This window comes from Pteropus alecto, unplaced genomic scaffold, assembly GCF_000325575.1.
Source record: "Pteropus alecto unplaced genomic scaffold, ASM32557v1 scaffold102, whole genome shotgun sequence".
NCBI lineage: Eukaryota > Metazoa > Chordata > Mammalia > Chiroptera > Pteropodidae > Pteropus > Pteropus alecto.
The window spans coordinates 76,061-86,294 of record NW_006432224.1 but is presented as its reverse complement, the minus strand read 5'-3'; the positions used below and the strand labels follow the sequence as shown (position 1 = coordinate 86,294).

The window sequence follows — 10,234 nt, the reverse complement described above, 5'->3', positions numbered from 1 at the left end:
TGATGTTCACTCAAAGCCGACACGCACAACATCCAACACACGACGCATTTCCAAGTTTTAGATACCCCTGGAGATCTCGGATACTAGAATTAAAAGAACACAGAATATGAACTACATGAAACGTGTAAAGAAGTGAAAAATGGAAAAAGTCACTGGAAAAAATAAAATCAATTACCACCAGGTCTTGGAGAACCCAACTGAACTTTTCCATGTAAACTAATGATTTTTGTCAGCAAAAACATGCAGGTTAGAGCTGCAATGAACAGCTAACTGGACAAAGTCCTCTGGGGGGAGCCCAGAGAGGGGACATGGAGGCGGTGGGGATGGAGTGGCCCCTCAAAGATGCCGCAAGCTGCAGGACCTGTGAACGTGTGACCTTCCGTGCTTTAGCACAGGGAGCGTACCCTGGGCCATCCGGGGGGACACCGTCTAACGAGCAGAGAACGTCCTCCCGCTAGAGGAAAGGGAGATGCAGCAGGAAGGACAGTTGGGACATGAGGACCTTGAGAGGGGTCGAAGCTGCCTCAGCTAAGGGGCCACGTGGAAAGTGTGAAAGGACGTGGACCTCAGTCCTCAACTGCAAGGAGCTGAAACCAGCCAACGCCCTGGAAAGGCCAGGAAGCGGCCATCCCCAGAGGCTCCAGAAGGGAGGACAGCCCCACAGCCCCACTGGTTTGGGCCCTGGCAGACTCGACAGGACCCAGCGGAGCCAGGCTACCCCCAGGTGTGTGGCCTAGAGACCCGGCGGGCAGTAGCTGCTGCCGTGTTAGACTGCCGAGGCTGTGGCGAGTCCCTGTGGCAGCGACGGAAACTGTGACAGGGTGAAGAGTCAGGAGCCCGGAACAGGGTCTGACACGTGTCCACGTGCACTCCCCGAAGGGCAGAATACAGAGCCTGGGGGAAAGACTGAATCGCCTAAAAAGATAATGGCCGAGTATTTATTTTGGAACTCAGTTACAAAAAATCCATAAACAACAAAGATCTCAAAGGCAGCCCAAGGGAGCCCGGGACGGAATACTATCACCCAAAACAGCAGAGCTAGGCCGCGAAGGGGACCAGGGCTCCCCAAGACAAGAACAGAAACAGCGCTCAGCACGCCTGCGGCCAGGCTGCCCAACCTGCTGACCGCCACTGGCCTGACCTGGGGCGAAGAGAGAGCTGCGCGCAGCTCGGGGCACAGACCGGCGAGAGCCGCTCCCAGAGAAAGCGGGACGGATGGGAGACGCTCCGCGCGGGGCGCACGTACCACGTTTTTGATGACCTCGTCCTTGCCGTCATGCTTCTGGACCTTGAGGAGGTGGTAGCAGAAATCCAGCACGGCGAAGCGCCGCTGCTGCCCCAGCAGCACGATGACCATGCAGCCCGCCCAGTGCAGCCCGTCGCCGAAGCACTGCCTGGAGCCGGGGCGACGGCAGGAAGGGCGGTCAGCACAGTGAGCGCCGTGCGGGGCCCCACCAGGGGACACGGGCAGCACGGCTGCATCCCTGCTCCGGTCCCCCGGGCCTGCTTCCCGAGCATCTCTAGACCGTGGCCCCTCCATGAAGGAGACGCCACCACGCCGGGCACCTCCTGTCTGGGACTGGCCTGCGTTCCCAGGGGCCCAGCCCAAGTCCCCTGCTGCATATCCGGCAGCAGCTGCGCCCCGGCCTCCGCCCCGGCTTCCGCCCCCACGGCCCCGCGCACGAGCGTACTTACTCGACCGTGAACTCGTGTGTCCCCACGGGGATGCAGTAGACGAACTGCATGGCACTCCACAGCCGGTGGAACTCCACGCACTCGTCCACGTGCATGACCCCGTTGACGGGCAGAGGCCCACGCCACACAGGGTCGTCCAGGAAGGTCCGGACCCGCGTGAGGATGACCTCGAACATGGACAGGCCGCAGCAGAGGCGCTCCTTCGTCAGCAGGTCGCCCTCTCTCGCTATGGCGATTTGCTGCAGGGGGGACGGGACGTTACAGGAACACACTGGAGCTGGCGGCTGACCAAGCGCCTGGTCCCCGGGAAATGACCTCAGCGCGCCAAGGAGGGTTCTCATAAACACGCGTCAGCAAAGTGACCACGGCAGCTACTGCCGACGTGCCTCACAAGGCCAAATGTGATGCACAGTCAAGGAGAACTGTCCAGGACAGCTGTTCTTGGCCAGGAGTGACTTCACCCCAGAGAACATGTGACAATGGGTGGGAGACACTTTTGGCTATCAAAGCCTGGAGTGGGTCTAGTGGCATCCAGCGAACAGAGGCCAGGGACACTGCTAAACAGCCTACAATTCACAGGAAAGTCCTCAACAGAGAATTATCTGGTCCGAAATGGGACAGCGCCTGAGACCGAGGGACCCTGCTGAGCTTGGCTGGTAGCGGGCGGTGGAACTCGACCCCGCACCGGGCCTCCTGCCTGACAATGCACGTTGTTTTTAAAAACCTGTGAAAAAACTTTCTTCACAAAGGGATGGACAACAAAATTGGGTGACATTTATTGTGAACGTCTTACGTGCCACGTCATGTCAGCTCAGCCAAACCTCCCAACCGCCCTGTGACGAGGTCCTGTCCCAAACCCCACTTGAGACACTGGGGCCCAGGGCACGTCCAACCTCCCAGTGCCCCAGCCCCGCCCGCAAGAGCAGCAGCTGTCAGGGCATGCGCTACCTGAGGGGTCCCCAGCCGTTCGATCAGAGGGACGAGGTGCAGCGGGGCGTACTTTGACTCCAGCCTCTTCATTTTGGCATCAAGTCTCTCTCCCTCTGCAGAGGAGAAAATACGGCATACCGTCTTTTGTATGAAAAACGAGTGCAAAAGTTTCAATTTTTCCAAAAACCCAACGAAAGATTTTTAAGTCAATGTCGTACATACAGATTCTTTTGAAAATTATTTTATAGAACTGGTTCGTTTGACATTTAAATTCGAACCGACAGGCTAGTTTTCTATTCAATATTCACCTTCTGAAACTTACAGGAAACCCCAAATGTAAACGAAAGCAGAGAACAGGACAGCAAACCTGTGCATCCATCTGCCCCAACGACCTTCAACCTGGGGCCAGTGTCCCTGACCGCGCGCTACCTGACGCACACCGAGGCGCCTACCACTTCAGCCCTAAGCTGAAGTTCCAGTTTTCAGCAGCCACTCAATCTCGATACGTGACCAGTCGCCCCATTAGGGCTGGACAGGTGCCAAACTCAAGCAACACAGGACGTCAGTTCCCTGGTGACGGAGACCAACCATGAGCCGCGGGGGGCAGTCTGGGCCCAGGTCCCAGGGACACAGGCTCACCTTTCACGTGGACCCTTGGCAAGATGTTCTGAAAAGGGGCCGCGTGCAGCAGGTCACACACTTCCTCCAAGGACTAGAGCGGGGAGACAGAAGGACGCGTTGGACGTACAGACATCTGGCACTGGAGACCACGCACGGCAAGGCGTGAACGCGGGCCCTCGCATGCGTAGCGCTCCCGCCTTGGCGAGGCCAGCTGCAGCCAGGAGTCTGCGTGCGAGCCGGCGCCTGCTTCGCGCCCCGCGCCGGCCAGGAGGCCGGGGGCGCAGCTTTGCCTTCAGTGCGGCGCCAACACTGAGCAGTAGCACACGGCCGGACGACGGACACGTCCTTGGTCCTGCCCGTTAGGGCTGCTGCCCGCCCCAGGTGGCCTGGAATGTGGCAGTGCAGCTAAGGAGCTGCATCTTAGAGTCATTTTTATTTAAACGTGGACGTGAGTAAACCCAGCCAGGAGGGACAGGCAGAGGAAGGCCAGAGCTCTCCGATTCGGAGCTGTCAGCTGACGTGACACACGGGGGACAGAGGGACAGGCTAAGTGACAGCAGGAAGAGTAAAGAAAACAATGTCCTGTTGCGCCCCCTTTCTGGGGTGGTGCTGTCCACCACAGCGGCCACGCGCTACTTAAAAGTCACGTAATTACCGTTAGGTAAGATCTAACGATCAGTTCTGTAGTCACGCTGAGCCACACTCCAGGACCCCAGGGCCTCAGCGCTTTACGTCACCGTGCACGTCACGCGCGTCGGTGCAGATGTGGCTAATGCTGCGGAACGAAGCGTCCTCGCGAGGCTCACCCAGAGAAACTCACGGAGGAACCGCGTTCTTCTTTTTCGATCGCAGAGAACGAACTCAAATCGGTCCATGTGGTCGTGAAAAGAACGGTGCTTCACAACACTTGCTGCCTGCACCCCGCTAAACGACCCCAGTACATCGAGCTCACAGACGCCGCCTCCTGTCCCCGGTGGGGAGGGACCCGGGCCGACTACTCACCAGGCTCTGCTCGATGAGCAGGCAGAAGAGGACGGCGTTGCCCACCTCCCGCAGGTTCTGGAAGCACACGGTCTTCAGCTCCGCGTACTCCACGATGTCCTTCAGCTGGTGGTGGAAGAACTCGAGGATGCCTGTGCAGCAGACAGCGGGCGGTGGCTCGGGGGACGCGAGAGGGGCCGAGCCCCGGAGGGCGCAGGCCGGGGTCCAGGGCTGGGAGCCCCCGTGCTGGCCACGAGACATGCTGACACTGCCACCGTGTCCGCCATGGAGCTGACCACACGTCCCCAGACCCCGACATCCTCCCTACAATGGCGGTTTGTCCAGCGCCTGTGCTCTGGGCCTCAGCTCTGCCAACCGGCATCTTCCGAGGAGGCAGCATATCGCCAGGGCCAATGAGAAGGACCACAGGGCGCTTCCAGCGGAGGCGGAAAGTATTTGATGAGAATCAGTGTCCCTTTCCAGGCACAGACAGGAACGTCCTCAGTCTGACTCAGGACGCCTAAGAAACCCTGCAGCTAACGGCACACTCGGGAGAGACGTGCACGCTGTGTCCTGGCCAGGCAACAAGGCACAAGAAGGGACGAGGCACAGAAACGGGGAAGTCATAGGGCGCTTCCAGCGGAGGCGGAAAGTATTTGATGAAAATCAGTGTCCCTTTCCAGGCACAGACAGGAACGTCCTCAGTCTGACTCAGGACGCCTAAGAAACCCTGCAGCTAACGGCACACTCGGGAGAGACGTGCACGCTGTGTCCTGGCCAGGCAACAAGGCCCGAGAAGGGACGAGGCACAGAAACGGGGAAGAAAGTCACATTCTCAGCCCGATCTACGCATTCCGTGCTGAGCCACTGCTCCTCCAAGTGCAGACTCGAGTCCACACGTCACGCAGGTTGCCCAGGGACCCAAGAACACCCCGAGCAGAACGAGGCGGAAGACCTACCAGGTTTGAACCCTTCGGGCAGACAGCTCAAGCACCGACTTCCTGTGAGGATGCCGTGGCCCTGCCTGCATCGGTGGCTGCCCGCTCCTTACTCAGCACAGCCCACAGCCCCCACCCCCGCCTCGGCCACCTCCCCGTCCTCAGCACCGCCCGAGGACCCAGACCCTCACGGGCGGCACCCCCACAGGCACGCGGGAGCAAGAGAGCTACCAGCAACATGGCTTTACCACGCAGCGCTGCCCACGGACCCGGGCCCTGCCGGCTCTCTGTGCTGGCCCGGGGTGGCAGCTGGTGACATCGACGTAACGACTGGCCCCCAGACCAGCTCTGAATTTGGCCTAAATGGCTTTGTCGTCAACATTTAAAATTCCCACGTCCAGTCAGTAAGAAGCACGTCACTCATCCATGTCCTCACAGTGACCCTGAGGCAGGCCCGCAAGTGTGCCCGGAACTCAAGGCTGGTCACCCCGCCGTCCCCTCAGATGTCACTAACGGCCATCTGGGAGCACGACCACGCCACGCGACTGCTTTGTCAGAACAGTCTCTCATGGTGACCCGAGAACGGGCCCAAGTCACCTCACCAGACAGCGAGGGGCGCTCTGTTCAGACTAGGGTCCCTCCGGTACAGGCTTCTCATAAACGAGCTTTCTGAGACCGTCAGGGCTGTGACTGGACAGCGCCAGATCGGCTTCGTCGGGCTGCCTGGGCCGGTGTCCTCGAGGGCACGTCTGCCACAGGCCCCACAGGGTGCCAAGGCGCCATCGGGTCCTGCTGAGCCCAGCAGGGGGTGGGACCTGGCCGCCAAGCTTTCCTGCCCCGCTCTGGTTGGTGACCTTCAGGGCCTCCCCTGGAACGGTGGCTGCCGCGCACCCGCACACCTCATCGTAGAAGAGGGTCAGCCGGGTCCGTCCGGAGGCACCCGCTCTGGCTGCCCCCCGCCCCCCAGGAAACACACTGTCCGATCGGTCACTGCCGACCTGACTTCCCTCCCGCGGTCTGAGGCCGGTGCAGCCCTGCGAGGCGCCCACTCACCGGGGGAGCCGTACTCGTGCCGGGGCAGGCGGCAGACCTTGGGCATCACCTCCATCAGCGTCTTCACGTACTGCAAGATCGTGCCCTGCAGCTGCAGAACACAGGCTGCATCAGCCACGGCCAGTCTGCCGGAGGCCGCGGGCAAGGGGCTCTGCCCTCACACAAGCAGGACTGGGGACCGACGGCAGGCAAAGCACTCCCATCACGGGGACTGGGAGGCAGCCTTACCAGGGGCACCCACTACCTGCTCATTCTGGACCACGAGTCCTTAAGAGGCAGTGGTCTGAGGTGTGGCAGGGGGGCGGGGGGGGGGGGCGGAGGGGGCTCTGAGGAAGAGACGTCCTCATGGGGCAGTTTCCATAGCCCTCTGATGGACGGTGCAGCACCCACACTGGACCACGTCACCCTGTGCACCTGCCATCTCCAAGACACCATGTTTTAGGGCAGAGGCTGCCGCTGGGGTCCTGGCAGGGCCCGGACCAGTCAGCGTCACAGCTGTCACACAACCCAACTCCTCCACATTCTGACGTCTGATCCTGACCTACGTGGTCGTAGATTTTGTCATGTTCAAGGGGACTATAAGGGCTCTGATTGCCAGCCGGTCGGTTAGACGCACAGGTGGCAACCTGATCTTATGACTATGTCTGTCGGAGTGGAGGGGGGGCAGTCTGGTGGGGGTGTCTGATGCTACCTGGAAGGCAGGGCAGAATGGACCCAGCCTGCAGGACACCCAGCTGGCGTCTGCGAACGGCCTGGAGGGGTCGATCCCCCACCCCAGAAGTGGGCGCAGAGGCCGAGCCACGCCTGTGAGAAGAGACGTCCGTGGGAACCCACCAGGCTCTTGACGACCTTCAGCAGCTCCTCCATGACGACCGCGATGCCCTGGTAGCCGAGGAGCCGGCAGATGACCTGGAAGTGCGGAGGCCCAACGAAGTTCCGGTAGCTGCCGTAAATGCTGCTGTAGGCCAGGTTCAGAGCCTGCGGACAGAGAGCATGGTGCTGGCGGGCGCGCTGTGCACGTGGCGCCCGCGGGGAGCTCAGGCGGGCAGGCTGCCCGCGTCGACGTCTCCGGCCCGTGCACACGGAGGGCTTGCCCGCCAAAGCGGAGGAAAACGCGCTGCTGTTTGGTTTTCCTACATGTGTTAAACTGCCTGTTCTACAGATGCCTTTTTGAGGCCCTGGAATGAGAAATTAATACACCTTAGCACATGCCCCGCAGCTGCCCTCAGTGTCTGGGGGACGCCCGAGAACAGACCCAGAGGGGCGGGGAGCTGAGCAGGCAGCAGCAGTCAGTCTCTCGCAGCTGACCTGGGGCGCACACCGTCCACTGCTCAGTCATCACAGCCGCCGTGCTCACCACTCCGCCCCCTCAGTGCAGCACACAGCCTGGGCTCCGCTCAGGCCCCTCCACCTGCCACGTGTCTTTGCCATCCCCTGTGGCACACTGCGAACCTCAGGACACAGGGTGTTGGTCGGCCAGCCTCCTGAGCCCTCGGGTGCCTGCAGGAGGCCAGCCTGCAATCCCTGGGGACTCAGCCCCGGAATGACGCCCACGACCCAACCGGTCGCTTGTTTCCCACCCCTGGGACACTAGGCCACGCTGCATGAGCAGCTGTTTGTACAGAGATTCACGATGAGCCTCTCCTCTCCCTCTGGGGACTCTGGGGTCTCAGGAATGGTGGCCAGTGACACTGGTGGCGAGGACCTGTGCGCCCCACCCCCACGAAGCCTTGGACCCGAACACTGTGTGGGCTCCTCGTCCCTGGGCAGGAACTCTGCATGTCCTGTGCAATCACAAAGTGAAGGAAGGACCAATCACCCCAAAGATGGCACAACCCAGGGACTCTACCACCCAAGCGACTAACTACTCAGAAGACAAAATCACAAACCGTGCACGTTCAGTACTCAGCCTCACAGGAGGAAAGTACTTTGGACGTCCAGCCTCACGGGTCAATTCAGAAAACATTCTGCCAGCCTTGCCCAGACACCAGGGGACGAGAACTCTACTTACAGATCCTGGGCTGAGACCCTCAAGGCTGTGAATCGGGGACAGTCTAACTCCTCGACTCGGAAGGACATCGGAGAGTTCACTCGAGCAGTGCGATTACCACGAACGGGCCACTCAGCTAAGTCACTTTTATTCTCATCGATACTAGCCCTAGCTCATCGGTCAAGAACAACGAACTGGGTTTCTGAACTGCCTTCCTGGGGGTTCCATGACCTCACGGGCACAAACAGACTGCACGGCCCCAAGGGAGGGGCAGCTGATGTGTCTGAGCTCGCGAGACGGCGAGACAGAGTCTGCTTCCAGCACGGCACTCGGTGCTGACGTCATCGCGTTTTGGCATCTGATCCTCAGAAAGTGTCAAGTCAGATGAGCTGCCAATGTCAGTGTCACTCGCCCAAACTTCCGCTGGACTTCCGTTACAGCCCAAACAATCTGACAGACGATGCTGGCTTAGGTCTAAGAATGAAAACGATACAAACTGGGGCTGAAACCTTTGGGTTCTGGTTCAGTCAGAGCTGCTCAGTCAAATTCAATTCACCTAACGTTTCCTTCCCTCCAAATGGACACCGGCTTTGCAGAAGCCCCGTGTGCTCATGTGGACACACAGGTGTGCACACGGCCCCCAGGCCCCCAGGCCCACGAGCTCACAGCTCTGTCGCACGGGGAGCAGAACCCCTGTGCCTCCCTGCGGGCCTAAGGGAAAACCCTGCAGAGTGAAAACAAGTCCCCCAAGCCTTTGATAGCACAATGGACAGACACACGCATCTGGGCCGCGGGACAGGCCGCAGCGGTGCTGGTGGGGAACCTCTCTCAGAAGCCGCCCCGGGACCTCGGGCCAGCCTGGCCGTGCACCCCTGGGCAGAGCCGCAGCACCCACCTTCCTTCAAGGCCAGGCTCCCCTCACTCATCGCCCTGTGACCGGCGGGCAGGATGGAAGAACCACCCCAGGGCTCCATCTCGCCCCCAGAACCCTCTCCCGTCATGCTGTGAGACATCCTTTGCGGCCACACCCGAGAGATTAAACCTCCGAACCAGGCCTCGTTAACATCACATCTTTCAGTAGAGACCCCAGAAATCTCTCTCACTCGGCAAACTCTAGTCCTATCCAAATCACCTTAGTTCCAAGGGGGTAAACACCACATTCTAACTTCAGAAAGGGGCATCGGGGCACTTGTTCTAAGCCTTTTAACGCGGGTCCGCCTGACGCCCTTTCCAGGATGCACCGCGTCTTACTGCAGATGGCTCACATGGCCATCCACAGTAAGACGCGGTGCAGGGTGGACGTGGAGGTCCCCTGAGGGACCGACATTAGAGACTCCTGGGAAGGTCGTCCTGAGAAGATCGTCCTGAGCAGGCTGTGAAGGCAGCAGCCCTGGGCTCCCTCTGCATCCTGGCCTCGACTGCACCGCGTGTGACAAGCAGCTGGGCACCCAGGCACGTTCCCGCACCAGCGTCACTCAACCAGCAGCTCAGAGCCCGTGTGGTTCACGATGTGGGTGTCACCCAGGTGTGGGGAAGAGGCAGGGTCTGCTAACTGCCTGGGCCCTGTGTCCCACCGCACGCCAAGTATCACCTGTCTGAGCAGAAGGCCTCTGGGTGGCAGCACTGAGCAGGATGCCACTGGGGACCCCACTGCAGGTGAGAAATCTCTGGTCCCTACCTGCATCTTACCAGCTTCGGCCTCTCCCACACTGCCTGTCTCACTGGCCAGGCACCCTGTGGTCCTGGGGGAACCCAGACACCACCCCCCCAGGCTGTTCTGGTCCTGGTGCCCAGCTGACGCCGTCAGCCTGTCCTGAGCAAGGCCTGCATCCCCTCCTGCTGTGCCAAGACCTGCTAGTCCCCTACGGAGGACAGGCACAGGCTCAGGGACCTGCTCACTGAGCCCCAAGACTGTGGCTACGACCTGGTGTCAACACAAGACACACTAGCACTTCTCGTTGAGAAGTGACAGTCTCGGAAAAGGCAGATAAGACAATGTCACCCTCTTCATTCCTGGTCATCAGCA

The 10,234-nt window shown here is 60.2% G+C and overlaps 1 protein-coding gene across 2 annotated transcripts in view; it reads right to left on the bottom strand.

Annotated features, from left to right (window-relative positions):
- The window catches only part of CYFIP1 (cytoplasmic FMR1 interacting protein 1), a 55,199-nt gene that overhangs the window by 1,276 nt on the left and 43,689 nt on the right, over nt 1-10,234 (bottom strand). For both annotated transcript variants that reach the window (XM_015585709.2, XM_006907073.3), the window contains exons 24-30: nt 7,053-7,196; nt 6,219-6,309; nt 4,249-4,379; nt 3,265-3,337; nt 2,644-2,738; nt 1,696-1,934; nt 1,247-1,394 (exon numbers count right to left, since the gene is read on the bottom strand). In XM_015585709.2, coding sequence (XP_015441195.1) covers nt 1,247-1,394; nt 1,696-1,934; nt 2,644-2,738; nt 3,265-3,337; nt 4,249-4,379; nt 6,219-6,309; nt 7,053-7,196 — 921 coding nt within the window. The remainder of the gene's footprint in view (nt 1-1,246; nt 1,395-1,695; nt 1,935-2,643; nt 2,739-3,264; nt 3,338-4,248; nt 4,380-6,218; nt 6,310-7,052; nt 7,197-10,234) is intronic.